Source organism: Apus apus, chromosome 3, assembly GCF_020740795.1.
Source record: "Apus apus isolate bApuApu2 chromosome 3, bApuApu2.pri.cur, whole genome shotgun sequence".
Classification (NCBI taxonomy): domain Eukaryota; kingdom Metazoa; phylum Chordata; class Aves; order Apodiformes; family Apodidae; genus Apus; species Apus apus.
This window is the reverse complement of record NC_067284.1, coordinates 21,448,689-21,476,184: the sequence shown is the minus strand read 5'-3', so window position 1 is coordinate 21,476,184 and position 27,496 is coordinate 21,448,689. Positions and strand designations below refer to the sequence as shown.

At 37.2% G+C, this 27,496-nt stretch overlaps 1 protein-coding gene across 1 annotated transcript in view; it reads right to left on the bottom strand.

Annotated features, from left to right (window-relative positions):
• EYS (eyes shut homolog) overlaps positions 1 to 27,496 on the bottom strand; it is a 686,220-nt gene that overhangs the window by 137,541 nt on the left and 521,183 nt on the right. Inside the window, exons 29-30 of the mRNA XM_051613735.1 lie at positions 11,821 to 11,985; positions 2,540 to 2,693 (exon numbers count right to left, since the gene is read on the bottom strand). Of these exons, the coding sequence (XP_051469695.1) occupies positions 2,540 to 2,693; positions 11,821 to 11,985 (319 nt within the window). The remainder of the gene's footprint in view (positions 1 to 2,539; positions 2,694 to 11,820; positions 11,986 to 27,496) is intronic.

Here is a 27,496-nt window from a genome sequence, read left to right as displayed (position 1 = left end):
TCCACTTGGACTGTTTTGAAACAATAGCAAAAATAGTTATTTATTCCAGTCCTTGTCACTTTTCCTGCATTACAGGGAAAAAACCTCATTAATTTTGCAGGTAACACATAAAGATAGAGTTATCTATCTTCAACAGCCACCAAGAGAACACAAATCAACAGTTTTGTCATGGATTCATATTTTACATCCTATGATACAAGATCCTGGGGGCCACAAATGCCTTGTCAAGTTTGCTTTTTTCTTTGGCAAAGGTTAAGGATGATTGCTGAATGACTGCAATTTTATTGCTGTTTGGTGAAGGATATACTGCTCTTTCTATGTTTTAGGAGGACTCACAAGAATAATGACTAGTCACTCTGAAGGCCAAGCCCATAAACCCAGATGCATGTAAATCCTTGTCAGTCACAGTCTACAATCACACCTGGCAAGTTATTTAGTATCCCACAATTTTAAAGATAGCAGCATAAATTCCAGTAAACAAAGGTAATGTGCAAATTGAACTGACATTACTTTTAGTGCTTGTAACACGGAGAGTGAAGCCATAAATATATAGGTGATAATTATAAGGTAAAAAAGAGAGAAATAAATTTATTTTTCATTGCGAACTTGAACTCTGTAGCCACGAAAATTCTTTCCAATGCCCCTTAAATGCATTTGTTGCTAAGATATTATTATACTTTGAAAACTGTACAGCATTTTAATGTCTTAAGCTTATGAAGCAGACAATGCTACCACAGCTAATACAGTGCAGACAATCAGCTGACCAATGTCTCACAGAAGTGTAGTCTCTGAGATTAAAAAACAAACTTAGAATTGTTTGTTTGTATTGAGCTGTATACTTGTAACCAGGGATCTTTTAAGAGAAAAAAAATCTTTATCTGGTGGCTCATAGGAAGAGGAAATGATATAATTGTCTTTGTAAATTGTACGTACATTAACAATTTGTACAAAAATCCAAAAATAGATTACTATACTGACAGCTAATAAGTGATTAGATGTGAATATATGGTATGCAGCTTTGTTTCATTAATACTAGGCATTAATATTAACATAGAATAAAAGGAAAAAAACATTGTTTTAAATGGAGTATAAGATTAATGTACTGACCTGTGGCTGGAAAGAAATATAAGGTGGAATTGAAACAGTTTCTTAAGTGGCAGATCCTTTCATATACTGAAAACAGGTTTTGTATTTATATTCTATCAAGTTTGATTGGAAAAAAAAAATAGTAAAGATTATGGGGTGAGCATAAAACCTAACTAAAACAAGCCTAAACAGTTTCTTCTCCCCATACCAATCTACTCTATATACTGAAATCATCAAACCTCCTGGCATCAGTAGCATTTTAGAATTTCCCAACATTTACATAATACACAGCTCGGAAGACAAATATAAAAGTCTTCAAGAGGATGCTTTTTATTTTTCTTTTTTTGGTAGTAAGAAGGTAATTTTGAGAACAGTGAAACTTTCAGGGAAATTTCGGCAGTCTCCTTCATATAGCGTCCTCTTAACAGCAAAAAAGGTCCTAGTTAAAGCTACCTTTAATAAATTCCCTCACATCATAAATGCTTACAGTTCAGATGCACCAATTATCTCTGATACTTTAATACTTTAATAAAGAATATATTAATCATGGTAACTTGGAATTTTATACAAACACCAGAATTATTTCTAAAATATTTTAAAAATAAACTTTACATACTTTACCATTATTTTAATGCAAATACATTAAATTAATAATGTAAATACAACACAACATTAATATTATTTCATTCTAGAATTTTCCTAACTTGCACATATGAAATATCATGAGTGGAAAAGTGTTAATGCATTATCAAGGCAAGACAATAATAATTTTTCCAAAATTTTAAGTTAACCATTCTATGAACTATTTTGTATACTAAATAAAAAATGGCAGTACTGGTCAGCCACTGTTGTGTACTGCTGACAGTACAGTTGCATATGTAGCTATGATGGCTTATTGCATTGCAAGATGTCGGCATGTTCATTTTCCATATTAGAAGTATACAATAAACGAATCCTATACTTACCACAAGAATTCTGATGACAAATTTAATGTATTAAATGAATAAGCATAAATTAATAAGCATGCAATATGAATTACCCATTTGTAAACTCCAATTTTACATTTAAATTGTTTCAGTTCTCAAACTGACTTCCTCTGTATCTGTAATAGTGTCTGGAGATGGAACAATTAAGAAGTTCTGCAACAGACTGAATTACTCTATGTGTACTGAAATGTTTTTTCAATCATGAAAAAAGGTTTCCAAATATACATAAAATTGGACTTTGAGGAATCTGGTCTACAGGCAAGTGTCTCTGCCCATGCATTGGAGCTGGGATGAAATGATCTTTAAGGTCCCTTCCAACCCAAACTGTTCTATGATTCTGCAGTTCCATGACTTGTCTTTTTATTGTGAAAAAAAACCAACAAAACAAAACCAAAACTTATGTCATGCTTTATTTCTCAGTATATATGACTAAAACTCTTTAGTGTAACATAGTGGTAAGTTCTTACCTTATTGTGATAGGGATTAGTATACCCTTGCTAATGGATTGATTGACGGATACAGTCAGAATGTTCTGAGAGTTTCCACAGCTGAATCGAACTGTTGGTCTTCCCTCCACAAGATACAAGTGAAGAAATTGTTCTCCAAAATTCCTTTCACTAGCTTTGAAAACAAAATACAGACAGTCACACTCATGAAAGTGTAGGACCTCAAAAAATATTCCACACTACCGGAATATCATTGCCAGTCATAATGCCTACGTGACATTGAGGAGTCTCCTATCCATTTACAGGATTGATTCAACTTGAGTGTGTGTGAGAATATGTATCAAGAGCTGATAACAGATCAAAGTAAAATACAATAACTAAAAGACAAATTTATTTTCATACCACTCTAGTAGCCTAAACCCTTTATCTTTACATCAATTGAAGGTGAACTTTTGTCTACATCCAGCAGTATCATGGATGGATGGATGGATGGAAGGAAGGAAGGAAGGAAGGAAGGAAGGAAGGAAGGAAGGAAGGAAGGAAGGAAGGAAGGAAGGAAGGAAGGAAGGAAGGAAGGAAGGAAGGAAGGAAGGAAGGAAGGAAGGAAGGAAGATAGATAAAGAATTACTATTTCATTCATCTCTTCAACCATATTATGGAAAACAAAAATGATAAGAGAACATCTCTTTCATATAACCTCTGTAAAGATTATGAACAATTCACCTTTCCCAATTAATGATACATTTCAGACTTGACGACAAAAATAATTGTGAGCTACCAAACATAAGACATACTGTGCTACTTGTGCAGTTTAAAATAAGAACGTAAAGATGTTTTAAAAATACTTTCAATCTTTCTTCACTTCCACTAAGTAGTATATTGTAAATATGACAGCTAAATATTTCTATTTAAATTTTGGTTGGAACATTCTTCATCTACTAAAAAAAAGAACTGACACCTACAATTGCAAATTATTTTGGATGGGTATTTTTTTATTAATTTGAACTTTGAATTTAAATGTATTTACTTCTCATAGAAGGTAAGACACAGTTCTCATTTAGGATTTTTATTCCCCTTCAAGACAAACTATTAAAATGTTAATCTGTTTTTTGCAATATAATTTACTATATTTAACTAAAGTAAGAAAGATGTAATAGCTAGCTTATGAAATTCAATGTAATACACATATTTGTTTTGCAGTACTTGAGCATAATAAGTTTACTATGTTTTTCTTAACTTCCAGATTCACAATGCTTGGAAACCTGGAATCATGATTTCCTGAATCCTATCTGTATCCAATTCTTCAGCTTGTCTGGAGCACATATATCGCTCCACAACACATCCACAGTACAAATAACCTTTTTATGAGAGTATGTGGTAGGAGAGAACATTTGCTTCCTTTTTGTCCAGTGGGATGATAAGAAAAAAGAGGAAACCAATACATGCAGAGGCACAAACACGACCAACAAATGGAGTCTCAACAAGAACCAAACCCGGTTGGTTACATGAACTGGTTTGGGCATGCACAGTCTGGTAATGCTTATTTCAGTAAGATTATCTGATTAAGGACCCTGTAAAAATTGGATAATACAGAAAAGGAGAAGGCAATAAGGAAAACACAGATGTGACAAAGAAAAGAGAAACAATGACAAGAAACCAGTTTTGTCAGCCACACTAATGGATGGGCTATCACGAAACTTGATACATCATCTGTGAAGGACTGGACTTTTCCTCACACGAACACAATATGCCCTTTAGGTCAGCAGTCATAACTAATTTTAAATGGCTGCTCCATCAGGCACTTTAAACCCTCTCCTGTCTGCTCGCCTCCTCTGCCACAAAACAACTTAAGACTCCATGAGGGAGTAACCAGCCACCAGGGAAACCAGGGACGGTGCAGCAGGACGGGAAGAAAGTCCCGCCTGATTGGCAGGGAAGACCCAGGAACAAGAGACTTGTCAACCGGGGACAAAGGAGTGAGTCCCCAAGAGCCATAAAGAAACTGCCTGCCTGCTGCTTGTGGCCGCCCTTTGGATGGACACTGAACCTGCTGCTGCTTGCCTTTTGGGGTTTCCCTGTTCTTTGGGGGTTCTTGCTCGCCTGCAGTCCCTGCTTGCCTGCAGAACCTGTCTGCTGTTAACCACCTGCGGTGAGACTTCTTCCCATCACCCCACACATGGGCTGTGATACCTGAAATCCAATTGTCAGAAGTTATAGACTACCATGTATAGCACAAGTTAAAACCATCTGTCCTTGAAGGGATTGTGAACAGCGTTATGCTGACTCCAATAAAAGTGAAAATGATGAAGTAAAACTTTATAACTGTATCAGTTTTTTATGACCACTTTATTTTGCTTTGTGGCTAAATATTAAAATTTGGTTTGACATGTTGATGACATTAAATAATGCAAAAAAGTAAAATCAGTAAGGAGTAGAATAAAGAATTCATAATGGATTTAATAACTAAATATTTCTCAAATCATGGATAATCTTGATTGGCACAAATGTAATAATTGTGCATTTTTTTGATTTTTTTTTCTCTGACATATTTAACAAGAAATCTCCAGCAAAAATTGGATTAGTTTATTTGCTTCTGACATATGTAGTAATTTTTATAAAACTTACATCCCATCTCTTTCCCCATGTTTTTAACAGACAACCTCTACAAAAATTAGTTAGTTCTCGGTAATTGTTACTCTCAGCCAACCATTGATAAAATCCTTGATAATAAAAGCGTTGAAAAGGAAAATCGTCTTCAACAACAGTATAGTAAGATTTAGTAAAGTGATGTCCTGACAGCTACTGATTCACATATTCTGCCTATCAGTAGCCTATAAGTGTCTTTGTTTTCTGTATATACATATTTTATTGTTCTTGCTTATTTTTATAGATATATTCACATTAACTGCTAATGTTCACTTCTCTTTATATTAAGACCCATGAATAAGAACAAGTGGAGGAGGCATGGATCTCCTTTTTTTGGTCCTCACTGGCTGTTGTAATACATAAAGATAGATACAAGTTTTAATTCTTTTACAAAAACCTTAAAATTCTGACTTAAATATACTTCTTATGTATAGTTTCTGATTCAAATCCATTTGTCTATCAAAAGCATCTTGTCTTGAAATTTCTCACTGTAATTAAATGTTAAGTAATGATCTGCCAGAGAAACATACAATCTCATCACCACCTCTTAATATGAGGTATTTGTAAAATGGATGATCTGAAAGTGGACTAACTTAGGGAAAAAGAAAAAAAAAGTAAAATGTGCAATTTTTTTCTAGTAAAATACACCTGAAACAAGCAGATGAATGCAATTTTCTTATTATTTTTAAATATGCTTTCGACAAAGAGGATTATTCTTCTGTATCTTTGTGAAACTTATTTGAACTTTAATTATGGAGGCATTGCTAACATCAGTACATTAACAGAATATTAAAATGTCATGAACATTAACCCTTTCTAATAATTCTGCAGTTCTTGTACCCAGTGAATGCCCTAGCCTCCAGATTACTTTCTGCTGACAGTTCATTTGTCAGCTGTTTGATGGTAGCGCAGCTTTGAAAAAGCAGTAGCAGAAGCAGGAGTTGTACTACTATTAAAAGGAGCACAGCTGACAACAGCAACTTTTCTTTTGAAGTGAGTAGAAAGGAAGAGGAAAGACAGAGCAAGGAGCAAAAAACAGGAACGAAGGAGGAACAGAGGGAGCATATGGAACTCATAAAGGATATTATGTTCATCGGACTGAACAGCTTAGTGCCTGCAGACAGAAATAATAAATTACAAAATTCTGGAGAAAACCTGTATATGCACACAGTATTAATTCAAAAAAAGTGAAGAGATACTTATTTTGCAAATGTATATAATACTGCATTTTACATTCACGTAAAAACTAGCAAGGATATTGACATGGACGATCATAGCAAGCATTTGTATTATCTGAAAAGTAAACTAATTACAAGAGAGAAGCAGAACAAAAAAAAAAGGAGCAAAAATAAGGGAAAGAAATTGGTGCTATAGAAAGGGGAGAAGAGCCTGACAGAGTGAAAATGTAAAGCAAAGATGTAATTAATGTTAAATACAGTATCAGAATCCTACAAGTTATGCAGTCCTCCACTACTTTCTGTGTCTGCACTCAACAACCAGGAAGAGATAATTAAGCTGTGTAATGTTAGAAGTCTTTGTTCAGATAAGATGAAATAAGCTTCAGAATCAACCCTAATGTGAAGGAACCTGAGAAGTACTCAGCTGAAAAAGACACAGAGTAGACAATGATGTAAACAAGTGAAGGGTTGGAAGTATACATAAGTATAGGGAAAATGTGAAAGTGACACATTCGTGCCTAACTCCTTGCATCCAGAAAAATTAAGAGCTTTTATTCTATATACATCCTTTAATAAGAAAAGTGAATCTTAAAAATCTGGAATACTTTATGTTCTGTTAAACAGATATGCCACAAAGGAATTAAGTGGTAGCATTGAAACCATCACTTCTTCTACTGTTCCTGTAATTACTAGAAAGAAAAAGCAACACCCTCCACGGTTTAAGACATTCCTGTAGTTAAGAAACTTGCTATTTTCAATGTATATCTTTTTGCCAGCTGATTTATACTTCTGGGTTTCTATTGTAATCAGGAGAACAAAACAATGCTTTTTAGCTGTATTGAAAAATAAATCTTTTTTTTCCACCAAAGTTCCAGATATACACTTCAATTACCAGTATTTACAAAAACCATAGAAATTCCCTGAGAACTACACCATCATCAGCATTACTATTATTACCATAAGGGAACAAGTCACCTCTCTCCTCTAAAGCCATTAAAAAATATGCATTTCTGTGACATATCCCCAGTTTGTTTCAAAAAGAATCAACAAGGCATTTATAAACCTACACTCTGTAACAAAAGAAAGTGTACTCATACACCACCTGAATCTCATGGTACACATTCATTTCCCTTTCTCTAGTACAGTCTTATTTTCATGGGCCACAGAAATCCAAAGGCTTTTTCAGATAGTAAAGCATGTTTGAATTTTCACCTTAACTACTGATTTTACTTCTCTTCCGCTGCCACGCATGATCTGTTACATGTTACTGTTCTTTAGATGCAGCTTTATTTCAAGAGCAGAACCTGCCCCGAGATGGTCTCAGCCCACCCTGCATGCATATTCACCTACATGAGTCAGGGGTTCAGAGAGAGGGAAATGCAAGTGTACAGATTTCAGTAAAAAACGTCATACAAACCCAACAGCAATCACTAGACAGCTTGAAGGAGTTCAACAAACTTACACATACACAGCAAGTATGAATGCTTGAGAGGCCAGTATAAAGAACTTCAGATATAAATATGTTTTTTCATGTTTTTTTGTTTGTTTTTTTTTTAGTGTTTCTCTTTACAGGTAATTGTTCTACCTACCTCAAAGAGTCAAATTTATGCACCTGTGTTGACTGGTCTGAAAATTGAGTATCTTTGCAAAGATATGTGGGAAGTGAAAATTGCATTGTCACTAATATACAAATGATGAATTTTTGTCTATGATTTCTGTATATTTGAAAATGTGTCTGTAAATTTTTAACTTAATGATTGGGCCTGGAATAGCCTTAGGAATATCAAAAGTGTCTTAGGTGCAAGTTCTAGTCGGATGGAACTTTATGTTTAAAAACTTGATTTTAAAGCATCCATCACAAAATCTTAAGATCAAAATCTTAATCCTTCCAATCAACAGAATCCAAGAGATAAGAGCCTGCTAGGAAGACCATTTTCTTACTTCTCCTTCCACCGCACATCTATTATTTATAGTATTTCTACTAAAAGAATGATGCAACATTTTTATTAGCTCATGAAAACTCATTGAAATAAATTCAGTCCAGCACTGAGATGAAATTGTATTTCCATAGATAGTAAAAAGCTTTTTTACAGTAACATGTTACTGAAGAGGTTTTGAATGGAAGAACACAAAGTCGAATAAAGGCTAGAAAAAATGCACATAGGCTAAACACAATTTACATGCTCTGGAACCATATAAAGAAGGCAAAACTAAGGCTCCATACAGAAAAAAAAAAAAAAACACCTTATAAAATAACTATGGTGGGATCATTCCATGCAAACCCTTCTGACACAGCTTCAAAGTTTTTTTCTTCTAGGGTATTTGAAGTGAAACACACCCTTGTGCCACAAAATTCTCTAAGTTCTACTCTTCTTCCTGATGTTATTTTTATTTACTTTTAAAATGAAAGACTTTTGCCCAAAATGTATGCCTGCTACACCTGCAGAGCCAGAAGACTGAAAAGACATAAACTCACATTGGTTTAAAAATACTTTCTTCTCTTTCTTTGCATTTCTTTTGAGATTTTCTACAATAGGTAATTATCTCTAAGTTTCTTAGTAGACCACTAGCTTTTGAATTTATGTTTGATATGAGAAAAAAGCATTAGTTTCTACTTCTGGTACAGAAAGATTCTGTGTACTTGTACACATGTAAATAACTTCTCTGTTTAAATGTAATTGAGGAAAATTAATATTTTCTCTGATATTCAAAAGCAGAAACTATCTCAAATAGAAGGACATAATCTGAAAAAGACTAGAGAATTTTTTTTGAAGCAGCAGCATCTTGAACATATTTGGTATGATCTTGATTATTTTAAACTGGCAATCCCTCTACCTAATTCAGTGGGGTTTATTTTGCACTGATTATCCCTAGGATTATCCCGTATCTGTATCCATATAACTGAATTAGGCATAACTATTTTTGTTAAATCAGTATGTCTTAAAAAATAAAAGCAGTGGTAGAAGGAAATTCACTGGGATATGGAAGATGAAATTCAGAAGCATAATACAGCTATCAACTATGCTCACTGTGGTGTCCTCCCTTGGTACACAAAGAAGGCACCCACACCCTGTCTTCCTTTCACATCATCATTTCAGCTGCACCTAAAATTTCAGGACATAACCCTGAGGCAGCCTATCTGCTTCATCCTGTGTTGCTTAAGATACTTAAATCTCTGAACATCTACTCAAAATACTCGACCACACTTATGAGACATGAAAAATTATGTGCAGATTACCTGTCTTATCACAGCAATTAGTTAGAACTAGACATATAAAATGTAACAATTTCTAGGGTTCTTAAAACAATTTAAAAAATTACTAGCAACAAAGCAGACATTCCACAGCCCGCATAGATTTATATCATAGTCTGAAAGCTCAAGATAACACTCATCTCTGATTCTCAACACTAACTACTCTAAAGGAACTCACTAATTCCAAGTATGGCTAGCTCTAACCTGACAACTGGAAAAACCTAAAAAGAAAAGGCAGAGACATCTAAAAATTACCAAGATTGATATGCCTCCCAATGCACTTTCACTTTAAATGATGATTATGAACACAAGTGTGGAATACCTGCTACTAAATAAAGCTTAGTTTGTAACTCTGTCTTGTGTAGCTGGATGGAAACAAAAAGAAGGGGATATCCACTGTTAATCTTTCTGTAATTTCTGTATAAAATGCAATGGAGAAGCAAGTATCTTATATTTGTAATTATGGGAAAGCATAGATAATGAAAGTGTTGAAATTTTAATTTCAGTTACAAATTTTGCAGAACGTATCATGTTTGCCAAGTAAGCAATTTCATTAAGTGTAAAATAGTTGAGCTGTAAACTAGGCAAACAACATCTACCATTGCAAATTCTGTTTCAAAGTTACTCCAACCATCATTGCTCCCCAGTTTCTTAAATTTGCTACATTCAGATCAAAACCTTTTCCAACAAATAGTGACAGAAACAAATTTGGCTCTGGTTGTAGGATTACACTTATCCAAGTTTTCAGAAAACACCACTTTGTCCTAAGGATAGTGGAGAAACTTTCTTGTTGAATTTTTATTTTTCTTTTTAACAGACATTCTTACTCATTAGGCTTTATGGGTAGATGGCAAGATTTACTTTAACTTTGGCTGGAAGCCAACCATTTTGCAGTGATGAGGCAAACAAAATTATTAAATGCCAAATATATTCAAAGTACTTCCAGTGACCTTCCTCGAATCCTTCTTGAAGGACAAAAAACGCCTCTTGAAATGGAAATAACTAACAAGTATATAACACTTCAACATCAAGAACTGCTACATCATCACTTATGCGTGATTCTTTGCAAATTCTGCAGCCTTCTAGCTTAGGCAGCTGCAGCAACGGCGGAACTATAACAAACAAGGATTTGAGATAGCATTTTGAAAAGCAGTGAACAGAAATGTCCAATTAGGGGCTACAGGGTTCTATATCTAAATAAAATATTATACAAGTAATAATAAAAGCCATTATTAAATAATGCCAAAAAAGCTTAGACTACTTTTAACCTTGGATTATAAATATTTACACTGTGCAGGTAAATTCATATGTATTACTTCCAGTTTAATATAAAAATAACAAAAATGAATAAAAATAATTTATATCAACAAGCTTGCTTTGTGTAGATGAACCCTAGGTAGCTGCATTGAACAAAGAATGCTCCTAATAATTTTTTTCTTTGTGGAGTAAATCTATCACACATTGCAGAACACATATTTTTCTAGCTTTTCCTCGGTTCAGGAAAAAATCACCTCACTTTCCAGGTTTTCCATTTGGATAGAAATGCATAATGAAATACTCTGCTGGCAGAGAAGCCTGTTTTTCCTGCTGACTAGTAAAAAGCATACTGCCTCAGAAGTTCATGCCATGCAGCGAGGAATGAAATATGCAGGCAAGAAGCAACATTCTTATGTAGTATTAACAAGCACACATCCAAGTTCGCAAGTGTACTCTCCAGGGACCACAATAAAATCCTCTCAAGTGTGAAATCACAGTAAATACTCTGAAATACAGAAAATTTGCAGAACCTAGGCTAAACCTGCAAGTCAAAAAATCTTTGGAACCAAGATCACAATTATAATAAAAACTCAAAAATAAGTCTCAACTCAATTATGCAAAAGATGCCTCTCTGTAATAAGTTGTTCAACATTTGTATTTTAGAGCTGGAACACTTTATTACTGGAGTCATATGATTACTATGTTCTTTCTTGTAGGAAGCAGCGTTTTCAATTTTAAGTTATGTTTTGCTCAATGAGTCATAAATCAAAGAACTTTCCAGAGTAACCCAAAGACCGATAGTTCAAATTTTATACTGCATCCTGCATTAGAACACCAAAAGGCTTTTACTGCATTTTAATGACTCATTTTGCTGCTGAACAGGAAATGCCAGCTGATGTACACTGAAGTTAATAAAGACCTGAAGGAGCTAAAACTGATACTTAGCTTCAAGTATCAGTGGTACTCACTGTAAAGAATTGTGCCATTTAGAGCAGTTGTTTTCACCGTCAAGTACAGAGTCGTCAGATTGCTTCTTTCCTGCCCAGATGCAGTCTTGGTCTCAGATACAGATGTCAGAGAAGGTAGTTCCAAATAAGAATTTCCAGCAAAGGATGGAAAAAACAGGGCTGTGTCTGAAATGAATAACCAAAGGGTAATTTTATTAATTTATTACAAAATAAACTAATTAAATATGGTATAATCAGCAAAGCACATTTAAAAACATCTCTTCTGAATACCTGTGAATAGTGTAATCAACTACATTGAGCATGCATTTAAATGTACTTAATTTCAAACCTTCAAGTTAAATATGCAGAAAATGAAAATGTTCTAGCATCTGCATATTACCAGAAGTGAAAAGACCATTAAAGGAGGAGTACTGCCAGACGATGCAATATAGTTCAAAAGACTGAGACAATTTTTTGCTTTTTACACGTGTCCATGCAGAACTTTCATTTTGTGACATCCCTGTGAAGTACTTTGCACAGAATCACAGGATGTCTTTGGTCGGATCAGACTTCCAAGATCATCCAGTCCAGTCTTAGACCTTAACACTGCAAGCTCGCCACTAAACCATGTCCCTAAGCACCAGGTCCACATGCCATTTAGATGCCTCCAGGGATGGTGACTCCACCACTGCCCTGGGCAAACTATTCCAACGCTTGACAACCCTTTCAGTGAAGAAATGCTTCCTAATATCTAACCTAAACCTCCCCTGGTGCAGCTTGCATCCATTCCCTCTGGTCCTATCACATGTCACCAGGGAGAAGAGGCTGTCCCCGTCATTGCTCCAGCCTCCTTTCAGGTAGATGTAAAGAGCAATGAGATCTCCCCTCAGCCTCCTCTTCTCCAGACTAAACAACTCCAGCTCCCTCAGCTAATCCTCAAAGGACTTGTGATCTAGGCCCTTCACAAGCCTCACTGCCCTTTTTTGGACATGCTCCAGCACTTCTATGTCCTTATAGTGAAGGGCTCAGAACTGAATACAATGTTCAAAGTGTGTTTTGGTTTATAGCTGTAGATAACAGGTGCAGGTTTTCTTCATTTTGAGGATATGCAAATCTTCTGGGTCTTATATTATGATGAAGATGCTATTGGGCAATATATACATTTTTCCACTACACTACTCCTGTCATTAAAATAAATAATTGCAAGACAAAATGGTCCGCTAGGAAGGCTTAACATTTGCAACATTTATTGCATTAATTACCTTTGTCATTATGGTTTTTTTACCCTGCAGCTGTGATAATAATACCACTCAAGCAAGAAAAAATAGAGTAAAACTAATTGAGGTTGGGCAGAATGCTTTCTTGATGCCTTAAGCATCCTAGTTAAGCATTACTCCTTGATGACTGTCCAAATTCATCACCAGGGGTATGAATAAGGTATGAGCAACCAGAAAAGCAGTCTGAGTTCAGATAATGTTTTTGTAAAGAAATTTTTAATTTAGTGAACTAAATCTACACAGTGGATTTGTGACTGATGCTTACACATAGACATGACTAGTGCATGTTGGGATTTTTGTGTTTATTTGCTCTATTAATTATTTTACTTGTGAAATTGTTCATGGTTTATTCTCTACCATTTCAATTGGATTTAAGAAGAAAGAACATAATGAAACCGCCAGTTAAACAATGTGTTGAAGGGCATTAATTACAAAAATATGGACACATCCTGACAGCAAAAGAAAGGCAGGGCAGAAAGCAAGAAGTAATGTTTCTAAATGGTAGGTTTGGAAAAATCAGGATTGTTGAAGGAAGTGAAAAAATTATGGGATGAAAAAATTTCCTGGGAGGGTGGGATTATGGTCAAAGGCATTGCAAATCAGAAACAGACCTACAGAAATATGAAAATGCTGTTTGTCTAATTGAATTCATACTTGCAAGGGAAGCACTGCTTAAAGATCTAGCTACTGCAGTCCAGGGCCACACTCTTAAGGGTTCAAATGGATCTAATCAATGTCTATAAATATCTGATTGGAGGACATGGATAAAGAGGGAGCCAAACGTTTCTCAGTGGTGATGCCCCATGACAGGCAATGGGCACAAATCAAAAACAAGGAAATGTCACCTGAACAGATGAAAACACTTTTTCATGCTGAGGGCAGTCAGACATCGCACACAGGTTGCCCAGAGAGGTTTGTCAAGTCTCCATCCTTGGACATGGCTGGGGGAAACTTGCTCTATGTGACCTTGCTGTGCTTGAACAAATGGTTGGACTCCATCGTCCCTTCTAAACTCAGTGATAGGGTGATTCTGTGATCCTTCCCACAGATGCTCTGTACAGACAACATTAATTCTTATTCTTCAATCATCGTGCCTTCAGAAACCTCAGTGTCGTACACAGTGCTCCGAATATAATGGTACATCTTGCAGCTAAAGCTATTAAAATATTTTATTAGTTTTAAAAAATACTAAACTTCAAGATTAACTGTCCACAATTTGTTTTTTTACATTAAAACCAGTATTTTGTGTCATTTCTTTCAGCTAGCTGAAGGGGAGGAGGGGGAGAGAAAGAAGGGGAAGGGAGCACAGGATGTCCAGGCATTTTTTAAAGGAAGGACAACCTCCTCAGTCATTTAGTTAGGATAATTCCCTTCAAAGGAGAGACATTCCATAAAGACCTGCAACATTCCAAGCAGTCCAGCACCCTGCATCCAGAAGTCTCTGCATTTATGGAATGCCAAAACTACTGAGAAAAATATTATTTCAACTGCAGTGACTACACCCTCAATGCTGAACCCAAAGCAGCTCAGGACTCCATTACCAGTGCAGTGAAGTCCTCTCAGGAATCAGCAGCAGGATATATAGCAAAGACAGGAGTCTTCCTCAGAGACTTAAACTCATACCTTGCCAACTGAGCCATTCAGAATTGCTAAGAGGCAGAGTATACCCTCTCCCCCATGGTGTGCAAGCTATTAGTCTGCTGATCCTCAACAGTCACTCTCTGCCCTGAAGCTGTACAACAGTTGCAACCTGTCGCAACTGTTCAACATCAGCAGAGAGAGCACCAGGAGCACAGGGGTTAGTCCTCTCCTTGGATGAAGGGCCTATGTGGGCATCTCCTTGAGCTTTTATCTTCACACAAACTGGGATTGATTATCTGCAGTGTAGATCAGAAGAAGGAATTCAACCTCCACAGGTAGTAAAAAAAAAAAAAAAAAAAGCCACTAAGGCCTTCTTGAGTTCAAGACACCAAGGACAAAGCTCCTACCCAGCAAGATGAATCCACTATGAAGCATTTCAATTCAACAGCAGAGAAATACTGAAACAGGACACAAGACAGCTGTGCCTTCTATGCCCTGTAGGGGACAGAGAGGTTTGACTAGTCACAGACTCTGCAGGGAAGAACTTCCCAGCCTCAGCGAGAGTGCTCTGACAGAACATTCTCTCTACAGGAAAACATAGACATGAAAACCCTCTAGGGCACTCTCCTCCATTTGGCTTAAAAGCTAACTTGCAAGCATCACAAAAAAGATGTAGTTCTTGAACAGCACAGAAAAATCATCAATCATACTGTTATGTCATTTTATCTTTTGTAACTTTGTTAGTTAAACTTTTTAAGTACACATATTGTCTTGTTCCTTAAGCCTTGATGAATAACAAAGCTAATTCTGAGTAAATAATATACAAATGAGAACTCAATTCCAAAAGCAGGTCTGGAGAGGAAACTAATTCAGTGGCAAGCATTGGTTAGGTAAGAAGCCCAGCATATGTCAAGACAGTGAAGAGCACGCAGGAACACCACCATCCCAAGGGCACCTGTAGCGCTATCCATCAAGTCTTCTTGTCTTAGCTTGTATATAGTGGAAATACATTTTAAGTACTCTCCATATTTGTTATGAAACATGCAACTCATTTTCAGTTTTGCTGGATTTGGCAAAAGCAATAAAATACAAACCCCACTTTTCAATTATTATCATCCGCTCCACTGTTAGGTATAGGCAGCCTCCCCTCGGCTCCTCTGGGCAGCGGTCCCAGGGCAGCCCCTCCTTCTCTCTCGGCTTCTCCGGACAGTGGTGCTGGCCTTCCAGGAAGATGCAGCCGTTTGGCTTCCCTGGCAACTGGCAGCAAAATGGGGGTGGGGGGACCTCCGGCCCTGGCACCAATGGCTACGGAAAGGACCGGGTGCTCCAGGGGTCAGAACCCCGGCACACTCACCATGAAGGCTCAGGCTCGATCCCTGGGGCAGGCAGGCCAGCAGGCAGGCAGGTCAGCAGGCAGGCAGAGTCTGGGCACCAGGCTCCACATTAGGGCAAGCCTGAGGAACAGCAGGGGCGTGTCCCACGCAGGAAACGTCTGAGCAGGCTGCCCCTTTTTACCTGCTGAACTTGCTGCTTTTCATACCCCAGTGACCCCCTTGTCCAGTCAGTGTCAGTGTCCAGAGCCAACTGGCACCCATGAGCCCCAAGTCAGGGTGGTAACTAGCAGGAGCAATGCATAACCTGCTGCCCATCCTTCCTGCCTTGAATCACACCTGTTTTACTTCTGTTTGTCCTTGAGCAGCAGGCCTGTTTTTGGTCCATTAGCTGGGTTTAATCAGCAGAAGGCCTTTGCTGGCTTAAAAGGCATTTTGTTTAGACTTATGTGGGGAAGAAGAACTGTTTCCCACAAAAAGAAATACCGCAATTCTAAATGAAGACCTTGTCAAGCAGCTGCTGCACTATACAGGTAACTATAGATCCCTTCCATAAGACTATGTTAAATAGTAATAAAAGATTCCCCAACACGGGGAAGGTGACATTCTACAGACAATAAGAAATCATCATGTGTCTCAAGCATATAATCAATAACGGTAGACAGTGAAAAAACATAGAAAATTATGTTTAGCATGCACATGAGTACACAAAGATGGTTAATGTAAATGCTTTCTAAAAATTAACAAAATATTAGCCTTGAAACAAACACTCGGAATTCCAAGTGAAAAAACAAAACAACAAAAAAACAAATCAGAATAAAAAGTAACTTAAAAACCAAAACAAAACTTTGATTTTTTTACAAAACTCTGATTTAGCAAGAATTAAGTCCCATGTAGCACTGAGCGTGGCTGCACACTGGTAGGTTCCATGAGTCAGAGCTAAAGAGGACACAGCTGAACTACAATAAGCTAATAAAGAAATACTACCAATGCCAGCTACAACATATATATAAAATGCTACCAGAGTATGAGAGCATTTTGGTTTGTTTTCTATTAACATTTACAGAGCTTCATATTTCGAGACAGTTGCTGACAAGAAGTAATTTTGTATTTCATTTATTTCTCAGGACAGGCTGACAGAAAATATGGTTACTTTACTCTTTCCTGGGGTCACTATCTAACACTATCAGCTCTGTCCATGACCCCAAGGGACTGTTCCTCTAAAGTAATGGTCTAAATTGGAGTTCATGCACCCCAGGGTGTGCACAAGACAATTCACTGGGGTGCAGGAAGAAAAATATTAGAACTAGCATAGTACATATTATGTAATTTATAAATACATTTGGTGGCGTCCTCAAAAATTTTCTACTGATGGGCTACATGATGAAAATAATATGAAGACCACTGCACTAGAGGAAAACTGAAGGGCAATTGGGACTTTCCAACCGTGTCCCACACAAGAAGGAGAGGAAACCTAATAGGTTCACGAGTATGGCAGTTCTGTACTATGAAGAATTTCTACAAAGGAATCGCATTACAATTCTTTGACAGGATTGGCAATTAAACCAACGACAATAATGCTCTCAATCCCTCCCCCTCCCACCCAGGTAGTAGATAATGAAGGAGAGAGACTTCCCAGATTGAAAACTAGACAACTAAACTAGACAACTTCAATTAAATACTAATGATGAAAGAAAATATGTACAATTAGATACAAGTATGTGCAGGAATGTGCAAAACCCTATTGCCTCTCTCCTCCCACAGCATCTCCTGAGCTGTGAGCAGTTCCCAAATGTCCTGCAGCTGCCGGAGAGAGCGGCAGAGCAGACAGGAGCTGAGGGGAGAGTTATGAGGGTCAGGAATGCATGGGCCTAGGGATCAATGGTGATGGATTGAGGGAGTCCTCCCTGGATGCTGGGGATGAACAGAAGAGAAGGGAAGAAGGAGCAGGAAGGAATTTGATTTCTGTGATCCTTGACCTTACACTGAGCTTATGTAGATATATGGAATGGAATACTTTGGTAAATTTTGCCATTCGTCTAGTCCACTTGTCCCTACGGGAGGGCTGCAGATATGACTCCTCTGCTCCCCGTAGCACCTGAGGCCGCAGATCAAACAAGCAGAGCAAAATGACCTTGGCGCCTCAGCAGCAACATAAACATTCCAGCATTATCGGTCCACTAGCTGGAAAACTTGCTGCTAGCTAAAAGAGAGCTTACTGAAGAAAAAAAAAAAAAAGTAAAAATAAAATTGGCTTCGTCCTGGCTCAAACCAAGACACCTACATTTAAGATATTTAAACAGGATGTTACTTTTTGAGATACTAGCTGTTACTATAACTAAAAAGTGACACACATGACACTCTACCAAAAAAGGACAGTGAGAAAACTAATACAGTACAGCTTCTCAAAGCTGTATGGTTCTTTTAGACATAGAGTATGTCCCTGTTTCAATAAACAAAATGACTTAATGAATTTTAGTCCCCAAACTGTTTTTTTTTTTAGGATATGTATGTGTCTAACAGCTTAACTGATGAAACTCAGGTCCCTATCTGCATACAACCTCCTTCTGTGCTAAGTTTGGCTTAGTACTGAATTCTATTAAATTTTATCAAATTCTATTAAAAATAAGAGTTTTTAATCTTGAAGATATATTAAGACCTATCAACTGCACCAGTGTTGCTACATACATTCAAATGACAAATATATACACACTTCTAATACTAACCATGAGTATCAGAAAAAATACCTACCACGAAACCCTAGAAAGGGAAGTCATGCATTCATCTTCTTGTGGGACAGATCCAATCAAACATCTGACCAAACTGTCTACATTCTACAGAGCAGATAACTAGATAACTTCATTGAAATTCCTAGGTCCTCTTTAATAATGAAGATAAATGGATAATCCTATAATGTGATTCTCCTCACCTTCTAATAAACATATAAATACGCCAGATGAATCATAACCTAAACCCTCCTATTTCTCTCCAGTTGCTGTAAAAGCACTGGAGGGGGCACTAATTTAGCTGTAGATATGTAGACCAGCAAACTTTGAAGTTAAATTAACAATTCTCACTCTTGTCTGTGTATCAGAACCAAATGGCTGGCTGGAGTATTTTCTTAAGGCAAAAATAAGTTAATACATTAGTTCTGAGTGGAAATCTTAGAGATGAGAACTGAACAGGATGTCAGAATATTTAGTCAGGGCCTAAACTCTGAATTTACTATTTGCATTTTTCAGTTTTAGTGGTAAACATCCTGTGACAGAAATCTGAAACTTACAGACACATTCTGTGCTTGTTCTTCCTTTTCATCACTCGAAGAATATAGTAGAGCACAGATGATAAAACCTTTTCCATTTTACCAAGAATGGAGGTGTTCCCAGTAGGGAAAAAGTCAGTTTAGCAGCAATATCAAGGGATGGATGAATACGTGACTTGCTCAATTCATCTTGTGATCCCAGAACATCGCAGAGAATCAAATTTAAGTACCTGAGAGTAATGAATTCTTTTATCTCATGTTCATGGTGGGAAGAAAATCAAAGTGAAATAAATATGATTCAGAAGATTCCTAGGGATTAGGTCTGGTACATACAAAGTCTGACTTGGATATTTAATAAAGCATCACACACACCTACAATAGCACAGAAATACAATAAACATTTCCTCAATTACTCTAACTAAAGAAATATAAAAAAAAATTGATTAGGTGAGTTCAGCTGTTTCCAGACAATAAAATATGAATCAAAATAAATCTCACCTCTGCTGCCTTCATTCATTTCAATGCTCAAGAGCCTTCTGCTTACTGTAACTGAACTACTACATTATGAGGCAAAAATTCCTCATGGAATAAGAGGCACAAGTTTTTCTTTATCAGGCCAGCCTGGTGCCTTGTTGATAATGCTTTCTGCTGTCAACTGGGAGATGTGAATTCAGATCACTGACTTAATCTCTTACTTTGCAGATTGCTAGGGGTTTTGAATGGCAGAAAGACAGTGTGTTTATTCATGAAGACTTGGAGGAAGCACTGAGAAGCAACGGGTCAAACAACTAATCCTTAAGAGCAGTACATAATTTCATTTTCATTGAAGGAAACTGCCATAAAAGTGGAGCAGTATTAGACAAAGAGTTAAAAAAATTCTGGGAAAATACAGCAGATTATGCTATTATAAGTCTCTTCTGCATTTTCTGAGCAGGTATCATGCATCTTCAAAGGTGCAATGAAACACAGAAGAGAAGAAGGACTGATTAAAGGAATGAGATGGTTTCCAGACAGGGAACAGATCGAGCCTATTCAACATGGATAAAATATGCAGAAGAAAATGTGACTAAGAAATTACTACTCCATGTCTTTTAACACAAAACCAAAGTACATGCAATGGTGCTGTTGGGTCACACGTTTGAAAAACAGAAGGAAATTATTATTAACTTTCCAACAAACATACATTTGCATTGGGTAATTTACTGCCACAAGACATGATGTGCTTCATAAGTAATTAAAAAAAAAAAAAAAAGGAAAATTATAAAAATACAGGAAAACCAATCCACAAGACCAGCAATATAACCACAGCTCAGGAAATCCTAATCTGACTGACTGATGGAAGTTGAAGTGATATATTTTGAGGAAAATCACAGTCGCCCTGTTTTTTATATCCTTTTCAAAGTATTTCTGACTGGTTTCCTCAGAGACAGGATATTGAGCTAGATGACCTACTGGCCTGATCGGACTGGTCATTTTTATGTGACTTTTTCTGCTTTCAATATCACTGCTAAGATTGCATGACAGAATGTAAGAGATATGCACACCATTTAACATAAAGGAAATTAATTATTCCATAGTTACCTGAAACATATAGCAATTCTTAAGACCTAGTGCACAGAGATCAAGTTACCCACTTCTTCTGTCAGCTGCACTATAATACATAGATTAACCCAGTGTATATATGATATTAGTTTTATTTCAGAAAAAAAGTAAAATATTGATATGCTAATAGTTTTAGCACTCCTTAAATGCTGAGAAGTTCAAGAGGTAGCTAAAGAAAAGAAGCTATATAAATTGCAGATTGCCATTTTCAGAATTGTGAGCCCTTCAGTGCCAGTTTGTTTTTCAGACACACTCGTACACAATTCACAAAGAAAAATAGCCTTTTTACCATGTCTAACAATTCACACACCTTTGGTTTTGGTATGTGTACCTACCATGTTATACTGAATAACCTAATTACCTGTACTAATGATTACAGGGCTATTGTGATATCTCTGATCCTTGCAAACTTTGGTTCAGAAATGGCTCACAATAAGGAGACAAGACAAATAGCATGCTGATGAGTCACACAGAGAGAGCTTACGAGGAAAGAATCCTGATAGCACTCTGTGTTACTTGCAGAGGTAAATTCAGCAACACTTCTCTGCAATCCAATGAGGTGGAAATGCCCGTAACTATAACAGCAGGTGTGTAGCTCTGCTTATTCCTGCACTTAGCAGTTCACAGAAGTCCCATAGACAGAGTTGAGACATGCAGGAGCCATTTTCCATATTTTACAGAAAGAGAAGGAACAATAGGATCTGTCCCATCATGAAAACTCTGGGGAGACCTTATAGTGGCCCTCCGATAACTGAAGGGGGCCTATAGGAAAGATGACGAGGGACTTTTTAAAAAAGGGCCTGTAGTGACTGGACAAGGGGGAACAGTTTCCAACTAAAAGAGGGTAGATTTAGATTAGACATTAGGAAAAAATTCTTAGTGTGTGGGTGGTGAGACACTGGCACAGGTTTCACAGGGAAATTGTGGATGCCTTATCTACAAGTGTTCAAGGCCAGGCTGGATGGGACCTTGAACAACCTTGTCTAGTGGGAGGTATCCCTGCCCATGCAGGGGGTTTGGAACTAGATGATCTTTATGGTCCCTTCCAACCCAAAAAATTCTATGAATCTATGATAATATGCACAAAACAAAATCATAGCAAAGCAGTTTGATGTTCATGTGCTTTGGGAAACAGGAAGCCACAAGAAGAAGATTTTTTTTTTCATATTCCTGTTTTGTAGGGCTCAATATTCCTCTTCCAACCTTATATTTTAGGGGGGAAGAATCACCTTTTTTTTTTTTTGTCTTTTTTTTCCTAAAGCCTGTTGCTATACATCAGCAAAGTTTTAACTGCATTAGTTTACAACAGATGAGAATTTCCAGCCAAATCCTGTGCAATAGTAAAAGGAAGAAAATGGCCAGTCTCACAGAATAAAATGAAACTTCTTCAGTTAATGCCCGCTGTCCTGGTTTGAGCCAGGATGAAGCCAATTTTCCTTTTACTGATTTTTTTTCCTTCACTAAGCTTTCTTTTAACTAGTAGCAGAGTGTTCCAATTAAGACCAATAACGGTGGAATGTTTTTCTAACTGCTGGGTCTTCAAGGTCACATCTTTACTCTGCCAGCTCAGACACTACAGGGAGATCTATGACCCCCCTGTAGGAGGCTGAATTAGGCAGACAGCAAAACTGGCCAGAGATATTCCATTCCATGTATCTACATAAGCTCAGAGAAAGGTCAGAGATCACAAAAGACAACTTCCTTCCTGCTTCTTCTTCCCTTCTCTTCCATCTATGGCCGGCATCCAGGGAGGACTCCATCCATCCAGCACCGTCGCCCCCCAGGCTCGAGCTCTCCTGACCCTCCTCACTCTGTGCTCTCTCCAGCAGCTCTGGGATTTTTCCGGACTGTTCACAGCTAAGGACAGTGCTGGGGGAGTTGCTGGGAGTGGGGGGAGGTGAGAGGCTTTTGCAGATATTTGAACATATTTGTATATAATTGTATATATTTTCTTCTATCATTAGTGTTTAACTAAAGCTGTGTAGTTTAGTTTTCAATCCAGTAAACTCTCTTTTCTTCTCTCTCTCTCCTTCCCTACTTCGGTGGGAGGGGGAGGGGATTGAGAGCATTGTTGTCGATCTGAGTCCAACGGAGACAGCCATGAGGCATGCTGAACTGTCCAGCTGAGAGATGCTGTACAGTTATTAAATTCTGTTATATTTTACTGGATTTTACATAGGCATGTAAAGTAAGACCAGATGTGTAACAGAATGACATGAGAAAGGAAAAAGGAAATTTATTGATACTCAGTTCAAGATTTTGTGAAAACAGGTATGACAGAGGTACCTCAACAGAAGGTACAAAAAGCAGTGAAGAATTTGGGTGCTGAAAAAATCCCGAACAATCTAATTATTGTTAGTCCAAATCCATGAACAAATTTAGCATTTTACTACCTGCTTTTAGTAGTTTTGAAAGCAACAAAGTCATTTATCTTTCTCTGTTTTATTAGTTTAATCTCAAAAATTTATCACTGTACTCCTAAATGTGTTGGATTTTGAAGTCAAGAGACTGTTCCTAATTTATACTAGCACCTAATCAGATGTATTTTACCACCTGCATTCAGAATGATGTCTAAGTGCTTAACTCTTTTCCTGAATATGACAAAGAGGAAATTGGGAAGCTATTATCTAATATTTTCTTCCAGCTCAATATATTTGACATGAAATAAGATCTTTGGAAAAAACACCAGTTTTATCTATTTAAAAAATAATAAAAAAATAAAGAGATGAAGGTCCTTTCTATCTTCATTTATATTTTTCAATCTCTCCCAATTACAGGAAAGATTCTGAGGCAGACTTTGAATATCAACCATAATTTATACTGGAGTTGTCATAAAGCGCTACTATATTTGATGCTGAAAAGTTGCTTGCTTTTAAGGTCACTGTGACACATATTATGGCAAATTTTAATGAAGCGAGGGCTTGAAAAAGCTTTTGAGGATCACTCATTAATATATTTATTCTGTAAAGTATCACAGAAGGTTTACCTGAACATTAGCTTTCACATTTTTGATTCAAGCCTAATGAACTGATAAAAGGACTGAATGAAATGAAGTACTAGTTTTCAATGGGGGAAAAAGGCAGCTGTTGGAATACATTGGAATACTGTTACAGTAATGTTCATGTACTAGAGATCATACATTAGTCATTGTAATGAGAACTGTTTGGTGACACAAATGAATGCAACCCAGTAGCTTCATTTTCTGTTGTTTTACAGAGAATCTCAGATAAATGTGTACATATTTTATTTGTATATTTGAAATTTTTAGGTTTATCAAAATTCTAAGGCCATATTTTTGCATTATGACATATCAATGTATTTTCAGTCAACACAATTTTGCTTCTGCCAAGTAAATTTAATTTTATTCTCTGCAATGGTGATGGAACACATAAACATTCCTGTCCCAAAGGATCAGAGCAATAGTTGCTGAGTAATTTGCTATAAAAGTTCCATTTGGACAAATACTCAAGACTTTTTCAGTGTATGTCATATTTATTCATTTGAAGAGGAATTTTCCATCTGAATAACACTGCAAACTAATTTGTCATATGGCTGGCACCAGATAATAGATATCAATATTATATGTGAAATGCAAGCTGTAGTTTTAAGCGCACCAAATCTAATGTGCTCATGTAAATTAAAGTTTCTGTATTGCTACATTGTGCAGGCACCAAGTGTGTATTACTTTACTAGAAGTAGACTTTGCTATTTTTACTTAGACATATAGATGGTTCATTTACAGAACTGTGTAAATCTAATCTGTATTATTTTAATCTGAGCTTGTTTTCATAGGTTTAGGTTGCAAAGGTAGTTCCTGAAACTTCTAATTTTCTGGTTATCAGCACCTTCACTGTAAAAGGAAGTTCCGCATAAATGCGGAAAGAAAAAAGAGAAAACAGTGTTTCAGTGGCACTACTGCTGTGCCCCTGTGAAACTAAAAATTTTCTTTATCTTCCTACTAAGATGTTGATAATACAGTACTGTTCATTTCAGGTATTTATGAATGCTCTCCTAATATTTTAAAAACTTCTGCATAAAACAGAGAAGTTAATTTCATATGGTGTCAACTGGCTAATCAACAAATGATCAATTGACATCTTTCTAGCAATACTTTTAATGTAGAAAACACTGATTTAACCTTTTTACATTACTCTTTTGAAATTAATTTCAGTCTGCCTCTTTAGACTTTGCAAGATCTCTAAATCATATTTATATATATTATGGTTTTTATGCCTCTGTTTTGATATGTGATAATCTACGGTCAATACATTATTCAGTGTTTCTCCAGAAAAAGTTGTTAAATTATATTGAGTTTGGTATGCTGATTTTTATTTTTTCTTTTTTTTCTTTTGCACAGTCAGAATAAATGGACAGATGGAAGACTATGGAAAATGTGGGCCCTCTCCAGAAGGAATCAGGAGACCTGGTCATGTGGGATAATGGAGAAGGCTGAGGTACTCATTAACTGTGTCTCAAGTCTTCACCAGCAAAGGCTCTGGCCACACCACCCAAGTCCCAGAAGGCAAACACAGGGACTGGGCAGAGGAAGATCTCCCCACTGTAGAAGAGGAGGTTTGAGACCATGTAAAGAACCTGAAAGTGCACAAGTCCATGGGACATGACAAGATCCATCAGCAGCTCCTGAAACAAATAGCAGAAGAATTTGCAAAGCTGCTTTCCATAGTATTTTAGAAGTTGTGGCAGTCCAGTGGAGTTCTCACTAAAGGGACACGGGTCAACATAACTCCCATTTTCAAAAATGGAAAAAAGGAAGACCAGGGTAACTATGGGCCAGTCAGTATCACCTCTTTGCCCAGCAAGAGCATGGAGCAGATCCTCTCCAAGGCTCTGCTAACTAAGTGGAAAACTTGGAGGTGGTTGGTGGAGGTGATGGGGTCACAGCATTGGTGGACGAAGGGAGGACAACTGACATAATCTACCTGGACTTGTAAAAAACATTGAATACTGTCCTGCATGACATCCTGGTCTCTAAATTGGAAAGATATGGATTTGATGGATGGACCACTTGGTGGATAAGGAATTGGATGGTTGCACTCAGTAGTGATCAATGGCTTGATGTCCAAATGGAGACCTGTGATGAGTGGCATTCTTCAACACTAAGTACTGGGACCAGTGCTGTTTAACATCTTTATCAGTGATCTGGACGATGGGATCAAGTCCACCCTCAGCAAGTTTGCTGATGACACCAAGCTGTGAGGTATGGACAACACACGAGGGAATGGAGGCCATCCAGAGGGACCTTGACAGGCTTGAGATGTGGGCCCACACCAACCTCATGAAGTTCAACAGGGCCAAGTGCAAGGTCCTGCACAAGGGTCAGGACAATCTCAAGCACAAATACAGATTGGTTGAAGAATGTATTGATAACAGCCCTGAGGAAAGGGACTTGGGGGTGTTGGTTGATGAGAAGCTCAACATGGCCCAGCAATGTGCATTTGCAACCCAGAAAGCCAACTGTGTCCTGGGCTGCATCAAAAGAAGCATGGCCAGCAGGTTCAGGGAGGCAGTTCTCTCCCTCTACTCTGTACTCGTGAGACCCCACCTGGAGTACTGTGTGCAGTTCTGGAGACCACAACATAAGAAGACATTGGAGCTCCTGAAGCAAGTCCAGAGGAGGGCAATGAAGATGATTAGAGGGCTGGAGCACCTCACCTATGAAGACAGGCTGAGAGAGTTGGGGTTTTTCAGCCTGGAGAAGAGAAGGCTCCATGGAGAACTTATAGCAGCCTTTTAGTACCTGACTGGGGCCTACAAGAAAGCTGGGTAATGGCTTCTTACAAGAGCTTGTAGGTTTACTCAATCAGGCTGTCAATTTGATTTACAGCATTAGTTTGCAAACATACATGGTTAAATGAATAGCAAGGTGGCCAATGAAAGGACAGAGATAACTTTATCTTACAGAAGACTACGTGTAGACAAAAATTTCCTTTTCTCCCTAGCTTTACTGCAGAATTCAAATACATTAGTTTCAAGATAAGCAAAACTACTGCTTGGTAATAACTCAAGTTCAGGTGGCCAAACTACACCACCAGAATACAGTTTGGAAAATATAGTAAGTGAAATGCTGGAAAGCAGATGAGAAATTATTTCCCAGTGTTTGCCAATTTTTAAGAAGCACTTTATTGTATACATGAGTGTTTCTGCAAAGGATCCCAGTAGGAAAATTCTCTTATTTTCCTGGCAATGAAACAAATACAGCAACATTTGTCATGGACTAAAGTAATCCTTGTATCTTAACACAACACAAAAGGGAATTTTAAAAAGGTATGTAAGCAGCAACAGATCCCAAGTATATTTGGCTTGATTATGGAACAAATGCAGGAACTACTAAAAAAATTGTTTGATGCTCTCTGATGTAAAGAATAGGAACAAGAAGTTGTATTAAGTTTATGTGGCAATAAAAGGATGTAACATGTCAATGTTAGAGAGTTTCTCAGTGTAATAAGACATGAAGCCCTTAAAATATTCTTGTTCAGTATGCTTTTTTTTGCTCAGTTCAGAAGTTAACAGCACTTGTGCTACTGGAAGCTTCCCTGTTATAGAGACAAAAGCAGGAGGCCAATGTGGAAGTAAAAGGGACTCACATTTTGTAAGCCACTGAGCTCCCCTTTGTTCTCATGCTA